The sequence below is a fragment of the Malus domestica genome, chromosome 12 (assembly GCF_042453785.1).
Source record: "Malus domestica chromosome 12, GDT2T_hap1".
Classification (NCBI taxonomy): Eukaryota; Viridiplantae; Streptophyta; class Magnoliopsida; order Rosales; family Rosaceae; genus Malus; species Malus domestica.
In genome coordinates, this window is record NC_091672.1 from 5110351 (window position 1) to 5136030 (window position 25680).

General features: G+C 36.8%; 1 protein-coding gene across 1 annotated transcript; it reads right to left on the minus strand.

Moving 5' to 3' along the window:
* Nucleotides 1-5441: 5441 nt before the first annotated feature.
* Nucleotides 5442-24459, minus strand: LOC103449601 (carboxylesterase 15). Its single transcript, XM_017336407.3, is given in 6 exon segments — nucleotides 5442-5863; nucleotides 11970-12182; nucleotides 12184-12335; nucleotides 17963-18115; nucleotides 18117-18236; nucleotides 24427-24459. Coding segments are annotated over 6 exon segments (978 nt in total). The 3' UTR covers nucleotides 5442-5556.
* Between the last annotated feature and the right edge of the window lie 1221 nt (nucleotides 24460-25680).

The window sequence follows — 25680 nt, forward strand, 5'->3', positions numbered from 1 at the left end:
CTTAACAGGTGCTTATCGGGTTATCCGATAACGACCCAATTCGTTATCGTGTCGACTCGAACACCTGTTAATTTCGTGTCGTGTCGTGTCGGGTTATCGGGTGGTATCAGGAATTGCCATGCCTAAGCACAACAGAAGCAACTTTTTTTTCAAAGCACAACAGAAGCAACTTTTTTTTCAAAGCACAACAATACCAAACCAGCCCTAAGCCTCGTGCACCACATTAATCTCACTATAGAACAATGGCACTGGACATGCCAAATCAAGAACAAATTATTTCATACTTTTAGGGTAAAATCGACCTAATTAGGAACATGTCGACTTGTTTAAAAGTGAATTTGAAATAATTAAAATCGCATTAAGATTACAAAATGTACTTCTGATTATGTTTTACAAAATGTTAAGGGAAGTGTTATTGGCACTCTAAAAATCTCATTCTACACTCCTCACAAATGTATTTTTCTTTCTAAATATAGAAAATTTGGAATGCCAATAACAATTCCCAAAGTTAAAAGTTCTTTTGTGTTAAATTTTTGCTATTGTACAGAAGTACTTTATGAAGAAGCATTTCTAAATGTCTTGTCGAAGCAACGAACAGTGTGTGAACCAAGGTATAAAATATCGATGATATCGGAAATATTGGTAGTCAAAAAACACAGAAATTTCGATGGAAATATCGGGATATTATCGATATCGATAAAAATTGAATAAAAACCATGGAAATTGTAAGAAAAACTTGGAAATTTTTATTGAAACTTTGCAGGATGTTTATTTAGTCAATTATCTATTAGTTTATCACAAAAAATTGGAAGGAAATGCATTGCATGATGGATTTAACTAATTTAAGTTGATTATATAATGAGCTGGCAAACATTGTGAGTGTAGAAAATATGTAGTAATTAATGAAAGAAGTATAAACGCATTATAATCATTTATATATAATGAGTTAGTACAATATTTTACACTTTACACATTGCATGGTAAGATACATGAGTGATTTAATACCACATAGAGTTCTTACGAGGTTCAAAATTTTCACTATCTTCATCATCTCTATGTGTAGATTTGTTTCTTGCAAAAAGAATTCAAAACAAAACCATATATATAAATATTTTAGCATATTTTCACTAAAACATAAATGATATGGTGGTCAAGATGTTGAAGGAGTAAAATGGGAGGGTTCGAATCCCTTAGTGTTTTTTTAAATATAGAAATTTATCCTAGATAATAAATATTAGGGTAAATTACACAAAACTACCTCAACTATTAGGGTTTTATTTATTTATTTATTTTTCTGGGTTGCAGGTAGTGGGTGCGACATGTAACACCCCAACCCCCATTTATATGTATAATTTCGTAAGTCCCCTAAAGTTTTATTAAGATTTCATTTTGGCCCCCCCCATTTTGATTAAATCTAGACCCTTTATCTAGATTCCTAAACATTCCCAAACTGCCACTTGGTAGCACCATATCACTCTTCACTCTTCTCTCTTTCCGTCCCCTACCCCGTGACCTTCTTTCCTTTCTCTTTCTTCTTCTTCTTTCTCTGCACTCTATATCTCTCTCTCGAAACCTTCTATCTCTTCCCTCTCTGTCGCCGAGACACACACAGCAGCACCATCGTGCAAACATCATTACCATTATCATCATCGTCATCAAACCTCGTATTTCTCCCTCTCCTTCTTGTCTCTGCAACTCGGCGAACGCAGGAACTCTCCGGCAAGCTTCTTAATCTTCTTCGGTTAGGTAAGCTTCGGGTTTACCTTTTTTTGTTTTAGATTGAAGCTTAGATGTGAATTTTTAAGTTCTATCTCGTGTTTTTCTAAGGTTTTTGGGATGAAATCGGCTCGGGATTAGGCACACCCATCTCCGGCGAGGCCGTGGGTGTCTAGAGGTGTTCCGACCACCACAAGTCGTTTCATGGCAAACAAAAATGGTTCGAGTGGGTCCCACCGTCGAACGAATGGGATCCGATGACTGCCACATCTTTGGGAGTCGTTCACCGCCACAGAGAACGACGCAGCGGCTGCCAAGGGTCTTCAAGTCACCGATCTTGTTGAAGACGAGGAGGAGGAGGGAGTCCAGGAGGCGATCGAAGAGGTCGTCGTCAATGGGGGAGTAGGGTTCCAGACGACAACGACGAATTCCTCCGATAATATCGCGATATATTGATAATAATTAAGTGGATACTCGTGAAAATATTGCCCTCTCACAAAAACGATATTATCGGTGAAATATCATCGATAATATCAATATTTTGGTCCATGGTGTGAACCAAAAGGAAATCTTGTTGTATGCGAGACATTAATCTTATGCATATAGTGTGGATAGTTATATAATTTTCTCTGGTCAATAAGCATTGGAATGGATTGATATTCATATATGGCCACTAAATCTTCTCAGGAGGATCCTCATAACCAAGGTATAAAATATCAATGATATCGGAAATATTGGTGGTTAAAAAACATGGAAATTTCGATAGAAATATCGGGATACTATCAATATCGATAAAAATTGAATAAAAACCACGGAACTTGTAAGAAAAACTTGAAAATTTTTATTGAAACTTTGCAGGATATTTATTTAGTCAATTATCTATTAGTTTATCACAAAAAAATTGGAAGGAAATGTATTGTATGATGGATTTAACTTATTTAAGTTGATTATATAGCGAACTGGCAAACATTGTGAGGGTAGAAAATATGTAGTAATTAATGAAAGAAGTTTAAACACACCATAATCATTTATATATATTGAATTAGTATAATATTTTACACTTTATACATTGCATGGTAAGATACATGAGTGACTTAGTACCACATAGAGTTCCTATCAAGGTCTAAAATATCGAGGATATCGGAAATATCGGTAGTCCCAAAACATGGAAATTTCGATGGAAATATCAGGATAATATCGATATTTTAGACCTTACTCATAACCAGACAGATAATGAACAATTTCATCATTTAGCATAAAAGCAATCTGACCAAAAAAAGTGCCAAGTACCTATTACATCTCTATTGTTTTTTGTAAGTGACATTTTACCACAGTGGTAGAAAGAAGTTGAGTCATTGTAAGACGGCATGGGTTCGAATCTCATTGGTGACTAATCTAACATTTAATCTAACAAAATCTATCAGTTGACAAAAAATATAAAAAAATCTGACCAAAAAAAAAACATTAAAAGCAAATATTGGATGAGCATACCAAAAGGATAATGTTAATGAGTCTAAATTTTGTCTTTTAGCATTAGCCATACCAAAATCTCATGCGAAAGGTTTGATTTGAGTGTGAGTTTGGTATAAAAGTTATGGACAGGGACGTTTATATTGAGTGGGTTAAACCTCATAATGGGGCAATAATTTGGTTCAAATTCACTTATGACGAGAATCGAACTTAAAATTTTTCACTTATAAGCGAAAAAGAATACTACTAGACTGTAGTACTAAGTGACTATTATATTGTTTTATCAAAGGGATGATATAAAGTCTGTCTCGATTTCGTTTTCTTTGTAAAAGGACTCTAATAAAGTAAATATGGAACCAACTAAAGGGCCATATTAGCAGCTTGTATCCATGTCAAATATTAATCTTGATCATGTAATATAACTCACTTTAACATATGCAATTATACAATATTTGGGTTAATTTATGTATAAATCTTGTGAATTGTAACTTAAGAATAAATTTCTTTGGCTTTTTATATTAGCACCCCACAAAATGTTGAATGCATCTCACATTAAAATTTAATATTAAATGATTTATTTACCCTACTATACAATGACAATTTTGAACTTATTAGGTTTTTAGAAAAAAAAATTCTAAATACACCCCAAATCACTTTTAACGTATTATTTATCTTCTTCAACTATTAAAATCCCTCCGACCCTCCATTGTTGAACAAAACCCTAACCAATGAAACTACAAACAAGTTGATTGAGAAAAATTATTTTTGACGAATGGAACATGAAATCGATGTTTCGGAAGCTTCACATGAGGTAAGACTTCATATTCTTTATTGTTTGAGTGATTTTGACGACATCGATAATTATTTAATCTTGCTTTAGCTGCATTATTTAAGCTTCTATGTTCGTATTCATCTTTTAGGGATCACATGAATTACATGAAGAATTAAACACCTAAAATTACCACCAAATATTAAAAGCAGACGAGATGGGTTTTAATGGTGGAATTGCAAACAAACCACATATGCTTTAAATCTTAGGCGGCATCTTTTGTCAAAATTTTAGGCGGCATCTTTTGTCAAAATTCCAGTCGGCATTTTTTGTCCAAATTAAAAGCTTTATAGGATTTGCGAAATGTGGGGTGTATAAAAAAACATGGGGTGCATGTAGAAAATATAAGGTGTTTTTTGAGAATGTGAGGTGTGAGGGTATTATGGGGAAGTAAATGGGGTGTATTAAGATAATTTTTCATTGAAAAAGAAAATGTGGGGTGTATTAAGATAATTTTTCATTAAAAAAGAAAATGTGGGGTGTATTAAGTATGTGGGGTTTATTCAACAATTTGTGAGGTGTTAATATAATAAGCTATTTCTTTTATTTCAAAACCAATTTTACCACTCATATACAGTCATGAAATATTTAAAATCAAACCTTAGATCGGTGTGTTTTATCTTGTACTGGCTTATTTTTTTTTAGACTAAATTTCTCATTGATGAGAGAAATGACATTACATGAGCTTATAAGTAACTTGAGCTATTTCCCATATTACTGATTGGTTTTATAGTGGAATCTTAACTTTCTTCAATTTTAATAGTTGACATGTCCTTCTAATAATATTTAGGACGCTCTTATAGTTAAAAATTATAGTTGGGGTTAGGCCTTGTGTCTCTTGTTTGTCTTTTTATTATTTTATATAATGATATATTTATATATCATTATATACAACTTGCAATTTGTCCTAAGAGGTGACAAATTTAGGTTAAGCTATACAATTATCTAACCATAATAATTTGGTATTTAACTTGCAATTTATGCCCTTTTGTTTAGTACATCGATAGTTTTACACTAAGGGAAGTGGAGTTCGGCTAAGCCACACAATGAGTAGCCTAATTTGGTATTGAATTCGCCAGCCATACAATGAGTAGCCTAATATGGTATTGAATTCCCCATTAAATCTCATGTTTGTCTTTGTTTTTTTTTTATTTAAAAAAAAATTGGACTTTACAGAGTCCAACCTAATCCTAACACTATAAAATAGAGAGTAATACTGTAATATTAAGTCATGTATTTTTCAAATCAGTATAAAGCTCCCTCTTACGGTCAAATTTCTGAAAGAAAAATTATAATTTAAAATGATTAGATTTGTAAGATGATAACACCCTTCCTCCTCAATTTACTCCAATAACATACATACAACTTTTCACTATAAATATTAATACTTATGGCTTGCTCATATTCGAAAAAAGCAAGTTTGCTAGCTGCATCTACAAATTCTTGCATACAAACATACAAGCTCAAACGCTTCAGAATAAATTAAAGATCTGGAAACACTTCCAATAATATCACATGCATGCATGCAGATGATGCCTTAATCAGTTGGAGTTTTCGGTCATAAATCTTTTAATAACTTGCAAAGCTTCATCTGAGACTTCTGAGTAGGGATCATTCGTTAAAAAACCATGTTGCTCTCCCTCAAATTCGACACACTCAATTTTCTTTCCCAAATCTTTTAACTTTCTCCAGTAGCTCTCCACCCTATCTTTCAACAGTTCATTGCCACCCAAGATAACCAAGATGGAATCTAGGGCCACCTTCTCAAGGTTTGGACTGTTTGGTCCAAATGGGTTGACCATTGGATGGTCTCTGGTTTCTCCTACTGGCATTGAAAGCCTCCAAAATCTGCATGAATTATAACAGTTAACATAGATATCAAACTAATTTCATATAAATCGGACAGGGATCTTAAAATGATCATATCAAATGAATAATACTAGAACTAATATTGTTAACCAAAAAAGAAAAATGATCATAAAAATGTCCTAAAGGCTCTTGTAAATTTATTTTTGTATCCAGAGTCAAATACGCATACATTTTTTTTTAAAACATACGTGTACATATTAGAACCATCAAGTAATGCATTGGTTAAGGGAATATGATAAGTATTAACTACATTGTAAAAGATGAAATTGGTACAGAGGAAGAGAAAGAATTGGTAGAGAGAAACAAGAAATATTGTATTGATTGAATGGAGAAAATGTATACAAAATGAACTTAATGAAATGATAGCTATACAATCCCTTATATAGCCATATAACCTAATTACAATAATACCCATCTAACTATATTTCTGTTATATCAGTTATTACTCCCCCCTCAAACTAAACTTGGAGTATCCAAGTGAAGTTTGAACTAGCCAGGGATTTGAGACTGATATGCAATTACTGGTCTCCAACTGTCTGCCCAGTTCCGTGGCTGCTCCCAGTGCCTGTAACATCACCAAAATCATCTAAAGTCTCGCTCTCAAGATGTAAAATGTCATCCTTGCGCACTGCAACCATCTTGGACAACAAAGCAGTGAACTTGCTTAGTAGAGTCCAAATTAGCACTAAATCCATTAGAATTGTCGTTTCTTTAAGCAGAACCCAATACAAGCTCCCCAACAGGTAGATCAGCAATACAATCAAATCTGGTCTTGGTCTGAACGTACCCAACAAGTTGTCGACTGTGAACTGAGAAGCCATAGTAACACACTCACTGTATATGCAAATTATCCCTCCTAAATCTTGACAGAAACTGGCACCAAATCAACAATGGAGAATGACACTCCAAGAAATTAAATCTACCAAGGAGAATGACACTCCAAGAAACTAAATCTACCAAGGAGAATGACACTCCAAGATCTTCCGAACACCAAAATTAACCAAATCAACTAAGGAGAATGACACTCTAGGAAACTAAATCTACCAAGGAGAATGACACTCCAAGAAACTAAATCTACCAAGTAGAATGACACTCCAAGATCTTCCGAACACCAAAATTAACCAAGGAGAATGACACTCCTGAAATCTTCCGAACACCAAAATTAACCAAGGAGAATGACACTCCATATCAACTGAATGACTCCACATATCAACAATTTGCATAGGCAAGAAACATATACGGCTTTGTATCTCAACAATATTCCAAACACTTCAACACTTTTCAACAACTACAGAGACTGGAAATGACCTGATTTCACTATTGTCTGCTATGGTTGCTGAAAGGTTGGGCAGCGATGAGTGCACACCACAATCGACAACATCTGGGCTATTCATGTGTGCTATTAACCTTGCATCGAGCGAGGGCATATTGGTTCACGGAGTTAGAGTTAACCAGCAAAGAGGAAAGAATCTCCAGCACCGACAAACACCACCATCTCGAATCTTCAAGAATTACAGAATCGCAGAAATTCGCAGCTCCACCAGATCATCAAAGTAATAGAATAGAGAACAGAACATGGATCAAATAACACCAAAGAAGCACAGAGAGCTGATATACAAACTACACCAAGAATGTAGAGCAGATACCACCTGAGAAGATCCCATATCACAAGGCAGACACAACAGAGAATCAAGAAACTGACAACATCCCAAATCTGCAAGAGCTTTCCACACTAGAGAAGGGAACACGGAGCAGTGGCAAATATAGAATTCAGAGAGCTAATCTGCGAACACTACTAAGAATAAAGAAATAGACCAATAATCTTGAAATCACTCTTTGACATTTCGTCAAACAAATAATGTGCAAGAATGCACTTGCCAATTGAGGATGACATTTGAAGAATCGGTGATGTCAAATTTGAGGAGGACATAACTTCACATGAAAATTCTGAGTTGGGCAATATGTCAAACACCTGGACTGCAGCGAACAAGAAGCATACGATTTTGGGAAACACCAAGAAGTCGAGAATCCAACCCATACAACTCTAGCTCCGACTAAATCCTTGTTGTCACCGACCAAAACCCACCTGACTGGTACACTGTTCTTCAAATATCCCGACCCAGATCCGCAAACCCAATTGTCATCCGGACCCAGTTGAAATCGATGAGGTCAGTGACGACGTTTTTCAGGGTGGTGATCACAGAGTCGCCTGGAACACGTTGGTGGCACCAAGGATCTCCAAAAGAACGCTCATTCTCAGTCGATTCGCATCCACAAAAACTAAGTAAGAAATTGATTCTGCTTCTTTCTCCGATTCAGGGATTAGAGAGAAGAAGGAAACACCAAAGAACTTAGACGAAAAATTCAAGAAAATCTGAAGAGAAAATAAAACTCGAAAAAGAAATCTAAAAAAAAAATAAAATACGGAACCACCAGAATCAATGGCGTAAGCCTAGTGGCTCTGATATCATATTAACTACATTGTAAAAGATGAAATTGGTACAGAGGAAGAGAAAGAATTGGTAGAGAGAAACAAGAAAGATTGTATTGATTGAATAGAGAAAATGTATACAAAATGAACTTAATGAAATGATAGCTATACAATCCCTTATATAGCCATATAACCTAATTACAATAATACCCCTCTAACTATATTTCTGTTATATCAGTTATTAATAAGGAACGAGGTTTGATAAAAAAAATAAAGGATACTGGATATGGCACTATCTTAATCAGTCTACGTGTGAAAGGTCATACTCATATATTGGATTAAGCACTACTTAGACGATATTAGACTTGCTTGTTATCGTAATATCAAGGTTATCTAGCTTTATATCATAATCATTTCCGGTTCGTTGGATTTAGCACTATCTTACGCGTTTGAAAAGAAACTCAAAGTTTGATCATTATTCATGCATGGTAACTAGCAATATCGCACATGTCCATAGCGCACAAAATTATATCAAAGTATCTTGAATAATTGTCAAAACCACAGTATTTATTTTTTCGTTAATTGTTATAAGCACTCCGAAATAATTATCATGCTTCTCCCTTCTTTGTGTTATGAGTGCATCATGACTATTTTCTTGGCAATAATATATAGCTCCCATTTTTTATCTCCAAATTTCTTTAGCTATTAAAGTGATCACCAACTTTTTATTGTTGTTTCTCTTTCTATAACTGTAAGAGGTTCTAAGTGCAATTTTTCTTTGTTTAAAAAAAAAGAAAATACCAAGTGATATTCTTTATATACTAAACTTGACGTGTTTAAATCTAATTAGTTATGATCATTTTGATTATAGTTATTAGTTTTTGAATTGCCCATGTTGGTTAAAACACGAGCTAATTAAGCTTAAATTATTATTTTGAGATAGGATAATTTTATTTGAACCTATTTAACCTCTCTTTACACTCAGCTTACTCTCTACACCCATCTTATTTTCAATTAAGTTATTAATATCTCTTTAAACCCTAGTTTACTTTCTAAACTACCCTAACAAACTCAATTCAATATGTAAATTTATTTTTACACCCATTTATAAAAAACTCAAAATCAAAACATGTATTCTCTTGTCTGACATTCTATCCTTCCAACTGGTATGTCATCTTCCCTTTTATTTCTTCATGATTTAACTGAAATCAAAATCAAAATTAATAATAATTGGTGAGAATTAATTTATCATTTAGGTTTATAGGAGGATGGCATAAAGCCACCTTTATGCAATTACCATGTTGGAAAAGCTTGATAACACCCTATTTGCTCGCTTTCTGATGCTTTTATGAGCAATTTGGGCGCAAGAAATTCAAGGCTATGGAACGGGAAGATTGAGCAGCCCAACTTAACTTGTGAGTCATTATAGCTATTGGACTACTTAGTTTCTTATAGGTTCCTGCTGCGGGAGGACTAATTAATATCTGTAGAAGTCGTGGAAATGCAACCGAAATTAGCGGTTTGAATCTGGTGCTACTGCGATAAGGCTACTAGATTGAATCATCCATAATGAAACCATCCATTTGCTTCACATTTTTTGCTGACCACAGCCAGCTCTTAGTTGAAATGAGTTCATCCGTTTATATATAGAACGAACTACAGCTTTAGACAAGCAAATTTACAACAGCATATAGGGCATGATAAAACTACTTATTTGGCCTACTAGCCTTCAATGGTGTACGAGGGTTCATTTGTTTATATCAATCAATTCATAACTTAGTTGAAGGATCCAAAACTTCAAAGTTACCATCCATTCGTAAAAAGAGCTTGCTCTCGTCTTAGGGTTTTAGCCAAATAGAATGTTCGAAAATGATTGCGTTTATATGTTTGATTTTTGAATATGAGTTTATTGATAAATTTTAGTTTTATTGTTAATTTCAATTTGTACTTAATGGTAATTATACAAATAGAGTAAAAAAAAAAACAATTCACATTTAAAATTTAAGTTGAATATAGAAAGAGGTTACATGAATTCAAATAAAATTTTTCTTTGAGATATTATTTGGAAAAAGACACCTCCAATATTAAATGTTGACCCATTCAAGGTCAAGTCATTTGACACGTACGTAAAGAAGAAATGCGTTTCACATCATCAACTTCAGAGGGATTTGGAGGGGATCTTCTCCCCTATTTAGGTGTCTTCTAGTAGTCATCACCTATAATTTATCTAGAAGATATCAACATATGTAGTCTAACTTTAGACCACAAAAGTATAGTCTTTTGTCTTATGAAAGGACAAATAATTACGATGCAATTCACATGGCAACATCTTTCATGGTCAAGATGGATATGACATTTAAATGATTGAATGCCCTCATAAACCTTAATTTGGATGCTTTTGATTGGAGTCAAATTTTACTCTATGAGATTAAAAAGATTTGTTGCTTTATAGATCCTCGTGAATAGGTAGAAATGCCTTTTTACAAATTCAAAGGGTGGCCAATTGCAACCTATAATTTTTCATAGATCTGTAAAAGGAACGCGAGCTTCTAGTACGTATAAAAACTTCCCTTAAAAAAATAATCCGAATTACTTAATTAGAATTTGTGTAACTTTTACCAGGAACGGGAGCTTCTTTATATCCACCTCTAATTTACCGTTCCTCATAATCATTATTCTTGTAGTGACATCGGAAGAAACATTATCCGAATTGAAATTAGATAGCGTGCCGATTTTTGTGCGCTTATTAGTTGTGACTTCTTTTTTGTATCAAGGTGCAGAAGTAGAACAAATATGGTTGATTTATCTCATGCTTACTGCAATGTTGAAAAAAAGGTTCGAAGTGCAAATCTTCACACACCCTATTGATTCAAATAACAATTTAAAACATTATGCTAATCTAAACTATTAATGCAAGAGGTTTTGATTGAATATACTGTTAGAGTATGAGTATGATTCTTACAAGTTGTGTGATAATCCTTGAGTATTTCGAATTGTTATAAAGAAGTTTTAATGTAAATAATAGAATTAAGTCAATTATATTGGAATTGGGACTCTGGTATTTGCTCAAATACTCATATTTGTATAAGGATTTGGTGTCAAATTCCTTGTAGGATTGTTATAGGGCAATCCGTATGTTTTAGTATAAAACCACAAGCCCCTGCTCTTACAATTAACGCTCTTGATTTGTACCAATTACCTATTCTTGGGAGAGCATTGAGTTTAGCAGAGAATAGAAGGCTTTGTGTATCGACTAGTATGGCTTCTTCTTCCACCGGCATGCCTACAGGTATATCATTCTTTGATTAGTTTAGTTGGGTGATATTAACATTAGTATTTGATCATGAGATTGTGATTTAGTTGTTTGATCATTGCGTTCATGGTTTAAAGGTATTCAATTTACTCTTACATATACTTTACAAAATAGACGATAAAAATGCCAAAGAGAATATTAGTACATAAATGAATGATATGAAAAATGTTTCTCACAATATATGTTATATTATGTTCCTTAAATATACGAACGTGCAGATTGTCGCATACCATGTGGTAAGCCAAGAGATCATTTTCCTCGAAAAGAAGAGAAAAGAGAGAGAAGAGAGAACTAATGTGCAAAATAGCAAGGGACAAGCTCGAAAAGTTTTGAAGGAATACCGGTCAAGTATTTCCAAACTCAGCGTTGCCTTACAAGGACCCTCCTCAGACTTTGTCCTCTCCACCCCACCAAAATATGGTGCCAGCAGCACAAACCCGCGTACCCTAATTGGAGCCGGCTGGACCGACCCCGTCGCGAGCCGAATTGCCAGGTGGTGAGCCATATTCCCACCTGAAGATTCACCCAATACAAACACCCGGTCGAAGTCAGCCGGCCATCCAGGCATCACAGTTATTCGTGCTCTCACCCAAAGCCTCCCTCAGCAGCCACTCCACTGCACTCATCGCATCGTCAATTGCGGCTAGAAGCTTGTGCTCTGGAGCGAGCCTATAGTCGGGAGACACCACAAGGGCCTGGAGCCCTGACTATTAGGAAAATGTATTTCCATTTCACAAAAGGAAATAAAGTTACACTTTGTGTATATATACACAAGCTATGAAAGCCAGCTGTACAGTAACAACTTTCTAACCAAAGGAAATCTTATCATAACAAACTAATAGTTTCCTTAACCTCTAAGTATTATCCCTAGAAGATGAGTTTACAATATTGCCCTTAATATCCCCCCTTAAACGAAACTGTTGAACTCAAAGTTGAAGTTTGTCTCGAAGAAATAGAAATCTGGATTGAGATAGAGACTTGGTGCATAAATCAGCGACTTGATCTTGTGTACAAATGAAGTGAAGAGAGACTTGCTTGGTCAGGGATATGGCTGAGACATTATCGCACCAAAGTTGAGGAGAACAAGGTAGACAATAACCAATATCAACTAGCAACTTACGGATTCAGGTTATTTCAGATGCAGTGTTTGCAAATGACCGATACTCTGCCTCTATTGATGAACGAGTTGGTTGCTTTTTACCACTCCAACTTATGATTGAATTTCCTAGAAAGATAAAATAACCTCCAGTGGATTGCCTATCCAAAGCACAACCAGCACAGTCAGCATTGGAGAAGGCTTTGATGCAGGGATTAGTGGAGCATTTAGAAAACTAGAGGCCAAGATGAACGGTACCTTTGAGATACCTAAGTATTCTCTTGATAGCTTAGAGATGGGAAACTCTTGGAGTATGCATGAATTAACAAACAACATTAACAACAAAGCTGAGATCTGGTCTTGTCCATGTTAAATATTGGAGAACACTGACCAAAGATCGATACTCAGAAACATTATCAATGAGAGGAGAATCATGATCAAGGTTGGAGGTGCTGAGTTGTGTATTGCAGGGTTTAGCTCCAACCATTTTGGCCTTAGTTAATAGGTCAAAAATGTATTTGGTCTGAGATATAAAAATACCAGTGAAATACCTTTTTACCTCGATCCCAAGAAAGTAGTGCATGCTCAAAGATCTTTAATGGGAAACATAGTGTTGAGTTGTTTGATCACATTTTAACAAACTGCAGATGAAGGACCAGTGACCAGAATATCGTCCACATAAACTAGAATGAACACCAATGTAGGATCCTTTTTGACAAAAAGAAAGTTATCACTTTAAGAGCCAACAAATCCGAAGGAATGAAGAGCAGTATGTAATTTGTCATACAAGGCTCGGGGAGCCTGTTTTAGGACATATAAAGATTTATGTAGTTAGCACACATGATTTGGTTTTGTAGAGTCTTCAAATCCAAGAGGCTGCTGCATTAAAACAGATTCAGAGAAAGTGCTGTGCAAATGCTAACATCAAGTTGATTTAAAAACCAGTCAAATTGGGCAGCAAAAGTAAGTAAAAGTCTTATTGTCATAGGTTTAGCCACAGGGCTAAACGTTTCAGCGTAATCTAGGCATTCCTATTGATGGAAGCCTTTTTGCAACAAGTTGGGCCTTGTAACGATCTATAGATCTATTAGGCTTACGTTTAATCCAGAAAGCCCACTTGCAATCTACAATGTTTTGAGATGAGTTGTGAGGAACCAGAGACCATGTGCCAGTGTTAAAGAGAACATTAAACTCTTCCTACATTGCATGGCACCAACGTTGGTGTTTGGAGGCCTGGATATAGATTGTGGGAATGTAATCAAGTGACAAATGAGAGGGTAGTGGATGTTTAGTTGTAGTGAGAGCTTTAGGTTTGAATATGTTGGACTTAGATCGTGTTTGCATGGTATGGATGTTGAGTGTTAGCGGGGAATGATCACTATATGAAGTTGATGGATCTGATTGAAGTATATGGAGGGGAGTTGGTTTTGATTGACGTGCAGGTTGTGATATAGGTTGGGATGTGGGTGAAGATGCTGCAGTGGTTGTATTAAATATTGGAGAGATAAGAGAAGGAATGGATTTAAAGGTTAAGGTTGATGGTATGGAAGAAGGTGTTGTGGGAGATTTAGTATAGGAAATAGGTGAAGAATGGTGAACCTGATGGAATTGAAAATTGTACTCATCAAATAAAACATGCCGAGAAATATAAATTCTTCTTGTGACTGGATCAAGACATTTGTACCCCTTATGGTTAAGACTATAGCCCAAGAAAACACAAGACTAACTATTAGGTTCCAACTTAGAGGAGGTATAAGGTTTCAACCATGGGAAACATAAGCAGCCAAAGGCTTTCAGTGTTGCATAGTTAGGAACTTTCTTGAAGAGAGACTCCCAAGGTGAAGATCGAGACATTGTAGGAAATTTGTTGATGAGATAAATTGTTGTTGCAAAGGCTTCAACCTAATATAGATGAGGGACATTGGATGCTACCAAAAGAGCCCTGGTAGTTTCCACAAGGTGTTTGTGTTTACGTTTTGCACACCCATTTTGTTCTAGGGTGTATAGACAAGAAAGTTGATGTTGAATACCATGCCCAACCAAGAAATTAGAAAATAAAGTACTCATGAATTCACCACCAGAATCAAATCTCAAGCAATAATTTTGGTGCACAAAATATTCTCAACCAGAGATATATATTGCATAAGGGTGAAGACTACATCAGATTTGCATCTTAAGGGATAGAACTAACAATATATGGTAAAGTCATCCACAAATATGACATAGTACCTAAAACCATCTTAAGAGACTATAGGTGAGGGTCCCTAAACATCTGTATGGATGAGTTATAATGGTTTCTTTGTGGTACATGTAGTGGATAGAAATGGTAGTCTAGAACATTTTCCTAATGCCCATTCTAAACAAAAGGATTTATTTGTATTCTATAAAATTGAGATACAGGATTGAGATGCAAGTTTATTGATAATATTGACAAAAGGGTGGCCCAACCGTTTATGCCAAAGATTTCTTGAAGCTTTCACGGTAGCAGTGAGTGCTTTATGCTTGTCATCAGTATGAGAAGAGAGATGAAATGGATAGAAACCACGCTTGACAGGACCTTTAAAACGCATCATCCTTGAATAAAGATCCTTCATAGTGAAGTGAGAAAGATAAAGATGCATGAAATAGTAGTTATCAATTAAAAATTGATTGGCAGAGAGGAGGTTATGTTTCAAATCAGTCACATATAACACTTTTTTTAGTGTAAAATTGCTATGTGAAGTATTTAAAGTAGAAGAACCAGAGTGAGTGATAGGCAAACCTTTGCCATCACCAATGTACACTTGTTCAAGGCCTATGTAAGCTTCAGGATTCTGGAGAGTGGCATAATTGTTGGTCATGTGGAAGGTTGCACTAGAGTCAACAAGCCATGTAGGAGAAGAATTAGAAGTGCTGGTAACCAGGGTAGATTGAGATGACTTACCGCTGTAGTGAGGATTTATGTGATAAGGGAAATCACAAGCTTGATGATCAAATTGGCGACAAACTTGACAAGAAAGTTTCTTGTTGGATGAGGAAAAATTGTTCCAAGCTTCACGATTGTAATGCTGATTGTTGCCATGATTGTAATTATTGAATCTCTAATTATTATTTGTCTTCAAATTTGCACGATTGTTGTAGTTGACTCGATTGAAATTCAAATCCATTCCATAACTTTGAGTGTTGAAAGTAGATGAATTATGAGTAACATATCCTTGAGAGTTAGAATTGAGGGAAGAATACCAGTGGATGTGTTGTAGACCTGAAAGGATGATTCCGGTGCACTTTTCTTTCGATTATTCAATTAGATCTCTTTGCTGAGTAGCAGACATTGTAATTCATCCACAAAAGAATCAAATTCTGGAGGTAATCTGTGGAGAATAACAGAGATTAATTCAGAATCTTCGACTGGAGCTCCAGCACTGGCAAGGGCATCGATGATTTCCTCAATGTGTTGAAGATATTGAGCATCAGTGAGATCACCTTTGGTTAGACTACGAAGACGAGATCAGAGTTCGTGGATGTGTGAATGTGGGGCGGTTGCAAGACGCAATTCCAATTTAGCCCAAAGTTCTCGAGCTAAGCATACTCCAACAGTATAGGGAATTAGGGATTCAAAAAGAGTTGAGTTGATCCAGATGAGAATGTTTTGATCATTCTCAAACCAAGCAACATACGCCAAATTCAGCTCTAGTTTGGTACTGAGGTGCTTCTGTTTAAAGTGGGTATCAAAAAAAGCTGTGAGCTTTTTTGTGTTTGGTAAACATTCAACTTCAGTTCTTTTTCCACAGTTTTGGGTGAAAAAAAACCAAAAGCACAAAGTTGCAAAACCCAGCTTTGAAAAACTGGTTTTTTTTCCTTGCCCAACTTCTACGCAAACCGATTTCTCAAGAGGGAAAGTGGCAATCTCTGAAGCTATCTCTGTTGTTCCCCCTGCACCAACCACGCTTATTCCGACCAGGGGTTTTTGCTTTCTTCTCCCGATTTCAATCCCGCACTGTCTGATCTTGATCATGCGGTCCTCAACGAGCTTCAGAAATTGGATTTGAAAGAAGAAAGGGATGACGATTGAGAGCCTGATGAGGTGCAGAAGCTAGATTCAATAGAGAAAGTAGAGGAGGATGAAGCTGGTGAGTGGCGGAGGGTGGATTTAAAGACGGAGGATGAAGCTGGTAAGTTGTAGAAGGTGGATTTGAAGGCAGAGGAGGATGGAGCTGATGAGTTGCAGAAGTTAGATTTGAAGGCGGAAGAGGGTGGAGAGGGAGTGGAGGAAGAAGATAAGAGTTCTGGTGAGCAATAGGGACAAGATAAAGAAGAAACACTCTTAGAGAAAAGAATATAAATAATTATAAATATCTTAAAAAAAAAGGTGTACACTCTTCGTTTATAAATAGTTTATATAAATCTTATAAATGTCATAATAAAAGAAAAGATAAAAAATTATTATATAATATTCAACATCATATCCTTTTTAGTCATTTTACATAGTTACAACAGTTTTACATACAAATTTACCAAACACTTTAACACTACTTTTTTTGCTGAAAGCACTTTTACAAAAAAAGTTTACCAAACACTCTATTGCTTTATTTCATAGCTATTTATTCTTGCAGCACAGCAGAAGCAGTTTTTTTTTTTTCAAAACACAACAATACCAAACCAGCCCTAAGACTGCGAATGCTAGAAGAATCAGTGAGAAATTGAGGCGGTGCCGACGATGATCCATCAATCAGACCCGTGAGATTATACTGATGAAAAATTGGAGCGAAGAGATCACTCCATGTCAGGTAATTGGTAGTGGTGAGTTAATTGGAACCATAGATTTGATGTTCTGAATTGTAATGGAAGCAGAAATCGAAGAATTAGGGTTTGAGGGTGCAGCCGAAGGAAGAACTTGATAATCCGATTCCGATGAAGGAGAAGCAGATGTCGCCATGGCCAGAGATGCCTTGAGAAATCACAGAAACAATCAAGATCAGGATGACGATCGATTAATCTACAAGAATCGAAGAGAGAAGCTCACAAAGAGAAGAGGGAGAATTTTGGATCGAAGAGAGAGGTTGTGAGACATCAGCGGGTGATACCATATTAGAAAAATGTATTTCCATTTCACAAAACGAAATAATGTTACACTTTGACTATATATACAAGCTATGAAAACCAGCTGTACAGTAACAATTTTCTAACTAAAGGAAATCTTATCATAACAAATTAAAGTATTATCCCTGGAATATGAGTTTACAATATTGCCCTTAATACTGATAACAGGAGGATGTAGCAATTGTGGCAGTTTGGCCACTCGTGTGAGCCAAGGCAGAAGCCGCCATAGTGGAAGTAGAACACCACAAGGAGATTGGAATCCTGGTTTGTTGATTTGGGTTTGTATAAACGAAAGGAAAGTTTGTTTTTTTTGGTCAAAAGTGATGTCTTTGAAGCCCACGGAGCCGTCATCAATGATGGGAATGTTGAAGTTTATGTTCGATAAAGAGCAACGGTTGACCAAACCGTCGTTAAAGACTTAGAGGACGCCCATGTAATCTTTTTTTTTATTTTTAAATTTTTGTAGAGACGGATTAGGCGAGATTAGCTCTTCGTCAACAGTCACGTGCGAGGCACCAACCCCCTCCCAAAGGAGAAAGGACCGTTGCACCCAGAAACCCCCCGCCCATCCCCTCTCTACAAGATTTTATTAATAATAAGAAGAAAAAAGGAAAAGTAGAACAAACGGGGGGACTAGGCCAAAACCTGCTAAAAACAAATAATGAAAATGATATGGACTAGTTTATGGGTGCTTAGCTTCAGTCACCTAAAATTGAATTCCCATAATTCAGTTGTTTATATTTCTTTCCCAAAATGCTCTTCCATAGTAACAATTTGCTCCTCATGAGCTCGAACGGAAGAATGGAAGCCTGACACAATCTCTTCTATAAGACGCATCAGCAAAATCGAGTACCAAGTCCCATCACATAAAGCTACTATTCATTACACCAAAATTAGCAAAAGCATCCGCCAAATAATTCCCTTCCCTGAAAATATGCAAAAAACGAAAATGCAAGCGGGCAATATGCCATAAACAATTTGCCCAAGAAACTTTAAGAAACCATGGAACATCCATGGAGTGAGTTGATAGTAGGCTGATGACATGCATAGAATCTGTCTCTAACCAAATGTTATGCCATTCTTTATCCCATGCAATATGAATTGCCTCGATGACAGCCACAATTTCCGCAACAACTGCACTTGGATAAGAAGACTATGAGGCAAACGCTCCTAAAAAAAGACAATTGGAGTCACGAAAAACACCACCACTACCCACTTGACCATTCCCTTTACAAGGCCCGTCTGTGTTAATCTTAATCCACCCAACAGGAGGTGGACGCCAAAACATAGGCACGATACTAAGAGCATCCAAAGAAAGGGATGAAATTCTTAACATAGAGAATATGGGAATCGATACACAACCAGTGAAAGAAGAAAAACAAGTAGAAGCTGATTCCCTCCAATGCCGTAAAAGACAATGTTGGGACTTGACAATACTGAAACTTTTGTTCTCAAACCTGATCTTGTTCCTTTCGTGCCAAAGCCACCAAAAGAAACTGCAAATAACCAATAACCAAAGTTTCCAAACAGATGTGGGGAAAGATAAGACCAAAGAACCATAAAAAATATCTTCAATGCATTGCCAAGGATCATAAGGCTTGCCAAAAAGAATGAAAATCCATTTCCATAGAGCAACTGTTTGAGGACAATGCAGAAGAAAATGGTCACAAGATTCCCTAACATTATGATAAAAAGCGCAATACGAAGCTAAAGCCACACCTCGAAGTTGCAATAAATCATCAGTCAATAATATTCCATGACAAGCTTTCCAAACTACTAAGCTTTTGCGTGGCTGAATAGATTGATGCCAAACCATTTTAGCCCATTTTTTATGTGGAGCATGAGATGAGAAAAAAAGAAAAGCCTCTTTAGCTGAAATAGTACCCGAAGATGAACCTGTCCAAAATAACGCATCATCCATGTGTGCAATTGGCAATGGAGTCTTCATAATCTTCTCCGAAATATGAGGAAAAGAAGAAGTAAAGACAATGGGAATAGACCATTTTGCATCCTGAATAAAATCTTTTACCTTCAAATTCAAGGGAATTATGTTAACCTCACCAATATTAGAGAGCAAAGTGGTTCCAAGCCAGTTATCATACAAAAAAGAAATCTTACGGCCAGCACCAACACTCCATTGAAGGGAACTATAGAAGGAGGGCCATAATTGTTTAAGCCCCAACCAAACGGAAGACTTTTTATAAGACTTTAGCAAATGAAAGTTGTCTTTAAGAAATCTGTTACGTAACCAATCCGAAGCCGGTAAGGAAGAAGAAATTACATCCCAACATCTTTTAAGAAGGAGAGAACGGTTAGATTCAAAAAGATCTCGGATACCCAAACCACCCTCTTCTTTCAACTTACAACAAGAACTCCAAGTCATTAGAGGCATACCTCGTTTTAACAGATCACCAGACCAAAAGAAATTTCTAATCCACCCTTGAACTTCACGTAGCAAATTAGTAGGCCAAGCATAAATTTGAAACGAATCTTGGAGTCTCCCTGAATTGCGAATCTTGGGTAATCACCAGACCAAGATTCCTTGAATTACTGAATTAATAAGTTGGAGTCTCCCTGCTTGCGAAAGCAAAGAACCCTTCCAAGTCGTCAACTTGCAACGAATCTTGTTAGCAATGGCTTGAAAATAGATCTTTTTCAGACGACCCTGAAAGATAGGGACACCTAGATAAGTAAAAGGCAGATTTCCGCGACTTACACCAAGAACCTTCTGAATAATAGCATGCCGACTGCTTGCATATTTCCCAAGAAAAACTAAAGATTTTAATTTATTTATGCATTGCCCAAAATTTAAGCTGTACTCCTCTACAAAACGCATTAGGTTACGCATAGATTGCTTAGTTCCACGCATGAAAACCATAATATCATCTGCAAAAAGAACATGAGATGGTGGAGCAATACCCATGGGAACTGAAAAAAATGTCAATTAGATTATCTTCCACCATCTTTGTTAAACCCCTGCTAACAACCTCTTCAGCTAGACACAAGATAATATGAGACAAAGGATCCCCTTGACAAACACCATGAGAACATGGGAAAAAACCTTCAACTGAACTATTAATAAGGACAGAAAGATAAGCTGAAGTTAGAATAAAATGAATCCAATCCACAAAACCTGCTGAAAAACCAAAAGCATCCAAAACCCGGAGAAGAAAACCCTAATCCAAAGTGCCAAACGCCTTTTGAATATCAAACTTGATTGCAATATTCCCACCCCTACAACGTCTATCAAGGAGGTTCATGCATTCAGAAGTGAGAATGATGGGATCCACAATAGATCGTCATTTTGTAAAAGCATTCTGCTGGGGGGAGACAGTGCGAGCAGCAATAGGGCTTAAACGATATGCTAAAATCTTAGTGATAATTTTAAATGAAAAATTAGCCAAAGCAATAGGACGAAGATGGTTCACCGAATTTGCTCCATCCACCTTTGGAATTAAAATCATTAAGTTAGAATTGAAGTGAGGCAGAATATTCCCTTGGGAGAAAAAACTTTGCACTGCTTGAACCACGTCATGACCCACAATGAGCCAACACCTAAAATAGAAAGACCCGCCAAAACCATCTAGACCCGGGGAACTAGAGTGGTCCATGGACTTTAAAGTTTCAAAAATTTCATCAGGAGTTGGAATTGCTAACAAAGACTCATTTTCTGTGGCAGTGGCTACCTTGGGAATAATGCGAGCAACCAAACTAGTGTCCGTCACAGAACTATCTGCAGAAAAAAATCTTGAAAATAGGTAACAACATGCTAACTAATATCCACCTGATTATCAAGTACCCTATTACCATCTCTCATAACTGCCAGTGACTGGTGAAGTTTCCTGATTTTAACTATGGAATGGAAAAAAAAGGTATTATTATCCCCTTCAGAAAGCCATTTAATGTGAGACTTGTCACGGTAAAATTTTTCCTGTGCAATAAGAGCCTTTTGCACGCACAAAGAAGCATTATCCTCTTTTGTAAACCTTTCTTCTGAAAGACCCAAGCTGGAAATTTCCTTTTGAATTTCATCGAAAGCATCGAAAGCTCTATCAACATTCATATTAACATCCCTGAAAACCGACTTGTTCCAAACTTTTATGCGAGACTTAAGCACACGAAGCTTAGCACCAAGCACATACATTGGACAACCATAAAAATTAGAAGACTTCCAAACATCCTCAACTAGGGAAAAAAAATCCTAATGATCCAACCACATATTATGAAACCGAAACGGAGCCTTCGGAGTGATTGTTAACTTTGAGAAAGAAACAAGAAGAGGACAGTGATCAGAAGATATACGAGGTAAAGTGGAACATTCCAACAAAGACCATGCATCAATCCACTGAAAGTTGCCAAGGCAAAGGTCCAATCTCATTTCCACTTGATTTTTTATTCCTCTTCTATTCGTCCAAGTGTATGGCAATCCTTTTGTGGGTAAATGAAGCAAATCACAAGCTGAAGACACCTCTTGAAAATCAGAACAAGAAGTAGTCTTGGGTAGAAGCCCACCCTTTTTTTCATGAGCACCTAAAACACAATTAAAATCCCCTAGAACTAGCCATGGACCATTAACAAAAGAGGATTTGATAGATCACAAGTCTTGCCACAACTGACGCCTTTCAATAATTGTCGTTTTTGCATAAACCCAAGTGATAACACAACTGACAGAATCCAAGGTACAAGAAATAGTGATTTGTTGAGCGCTTGCCAATAAAATAGAAGGTTGGATGGCTTGATCACAAAGCAACCAAATATTTGGCTGTAGGTCACCCCTATCATTAACCGCAACTGGAAACAAACGTAAAGATCGCCAAAAAGACAATTTAATAGAATTTAATTGAATAAAAGGTTCAGAAATATCGATTAAATATGGACGATGATGTTGAACCATTCTTCTTAGAACCCGTTTCGTGGGAGCATTCCCCATTCCTCGGGCATTCCAAAAATGAATCTTCATAAATCAAGTCGTTCTGTGGGGACCCTAGAGCGGGTTGGATAGGGTTCCCTGACTTCTTTAGAAATATTCCCATCTCTAATCTTTTTCCTCATCTTTGCTTTTTGGGATTTTGAAAGAACAAAAGTCATTTCGTCTTCATCAACAATATCACAAATTTTAGCACCTTCTTAAAGATCAGAAGAATTAGGAGAGGAATGCTGGCACACAAGCTGACCAACATTAGTACCTAAATCACCATAATTAACTTCAAAACGTTGAGAATGAGGGGTGATAGCCTCGTCAGACTCTGAGTCATTCCCAATTACATTTTTTCCTTGCTCATTCTGCAATGCTTTCCCAGTTGGCTTACTAATCAAAGAACCTACAGTTGGCTTAGTCACTTCCATTGGCTCATTCACCACTAAATCAGCCATTAAATTGATGATCTCATTGGCTGCTGATTCAATTATTTCATTTGCTAAACCTGCGAGTTGATTGTCCGGTTGCTGAACAAGAGGAGAGTTCAACTCCATTGGAGAGGATGAATAGACTACCTCTTCAATAGGTTGCATCTTTTCAACAACTATCAGATCAACACATTCATTTCTTTTTGGGTCTTGAATAACCCGATACTCTGTTCTGTTATTTTCCTTTCGTCCTGCCGCTAGAGAAGGTTGGGAATCCATTGCCACATTTTTCTTCTTAAGGTGACGGCAATGATCAACGGTATGTCCCAAGATTCCACAATGGTTACATTTGTCCGGCAATTTTTCATAAACTATATCAATGGGAAAACTATGACCCTCATGCTCCACCATGATAGAGGAGGGGAGGTCAACAGCTAGATCCACATCAACCAAAGCACGAGCATAATATCCAAACTGGTGCTCCTTCGTGGCCTTATCAAGTTGCAAAGGAGTACCCACTCCCCTTGCAATTTCAAGAAGGTGGCGTGAATGCCAATAATCCTGGCTAAGCCCATATATTCGAATCCAAACTTGAGCATGTGTAGGAGGTGCAATATCATTTGGATTAAAATCTTGTTGCCATTCCGATAAACGAAAAATTCCATTCGGTAACGTGCAAGTCCCACCTCCCCATATCCTTCTCTTGTCATCTTCAGTATTGAAATGGATATCAAAATAACCCTTCCCGAGTGGGACGAGAAGCCATGGTGCGACTGGCCTCCATAAAGCCTCGAGGGATGATTTTGAGCTCTGTAGACTTTAAAGGGGCTGTGCCCTTGCGCAACAATAAACGCCCAATTAAATTGGTACGGAAGGATTGCAATTGTTGTTGGTACAAATCTTCGCTAATTTTAACGAAAATTTGGTTGCCGCGTATGACGGGAATTGGGAGTTGACTCAAGCTAACACACTCAGTAGAATCCGAGATAATTGACGCAAAGGTCCTGGCCTTCATAGATGGTGGCTTCGAATTTCGGGGAAGAGGAGCGAAATCTGAAACCATGGACAAAAATTTGCCCTAGAACCCTCAAACAGATTTGACATGATTTATCACAACATACTCCAGAAAATCTTCCTACTATTTCCAAGAATTGCTACAATAATACCCAAAAGTTGCCGCACCGTCTCCCTACCTACAGATGAAGCTCCGGCGCCGTCAGAGGACCGTAGGTCGCGAGAATGAAAGTTTTGCGTTCTTTCCTATTGCATGCGTCCATGCAATCTTCTACTATGTGAGGGACGGAACCCATTTTCTTCTTCTTTTGGGTTTGGTTAATTGGAAATGGAGGGCGAAGAAGGATGGCTGATGGTTGGGGGGTATATATAGAGAGGACAAAGAGGAGGATGGGTGGTGGTGGGGGATAGTATGAAATTTGAAGGTTATTTTATAAATTATAGTTAATGGGGACATTATTGAAGGTGGTCGCATAGGCATACATGGCAACTGGTTTATCTTATTATTTTGAATATGGACCATAATAGATGACCTTGGGTAGCTGAAGAAAGTTGGCTTTGGATGGTTGAAAATTACCAGTTGCATAGAAACTTATCAGATTGCTAGCATGCATGGAATATATATATTTGTTAATCTTAAAAATTACAAAGCTTACATGCACGCAAGTCAAGTAATTAGGAATTAATTATGTCTTTTGGTGGCTTAAATGTTGTTGTGGGCGTGCCAATTTGCCGTTGAGCTTGGATAGGTGAATAACTTGAATGTGGTGATGTGATGGAATGCGCTGTTAACTTTTGAATCGAGCACTTGTAGAGGCAAAGTTATTTAAATCATTGTGAAGTTCTGGTTCTTGTAAACTGGGTTTTACAACCTCAACTATATTGGTGAAAATATAGGTATGCCGAATCGGTGTCAAACTGTATGGATAAAGCTACCTAAAGGAGATGAGCGTTGTAATCATAAAAGTGGTTCGACTGTTTATGTGGCGAACTCTGAATGTAACCTGAGAGTAACCAATCATAGAACACCCAACTTCGTCGAGAAGGCTAAAGAAGCAACCTCTTTTAGCTAAAAAATCAAAGTTTTTTCGCCGACTGAGACTTATGATAAATAGTCAGCCACAAAGTCAAAGATAATCCCCAACTATTTAGTCAGTAGAGACTTCTAAGGCAAACTAACTCTCCAGCTCTAACCCTGTCGATCCAGTCGGTCGCCTTCACTGATTGCTTCTGAAGAATTTTGTCTATCCAGTGGGTTGTCATCGGTCGATTACCAACCTCAACTCATCTATTGAATCAGAATTTATACTGACTGTTAGTAAGTCAATTTCACAAAAAGGTAAGAAGGGTTTATAAAGAAACATTTCCAAACGTCTTGTCAAAGCAACGAGCAGTGTATGAACCAAGAGGAAATCGCGTTGCATGCGAGACACATTAATCTTTAAAAATAGGGGGGAAATGAGAATGTGGATAGTTATATATTTTTCTCTGGTCAATAAGATGGGGAAGAGATCCCC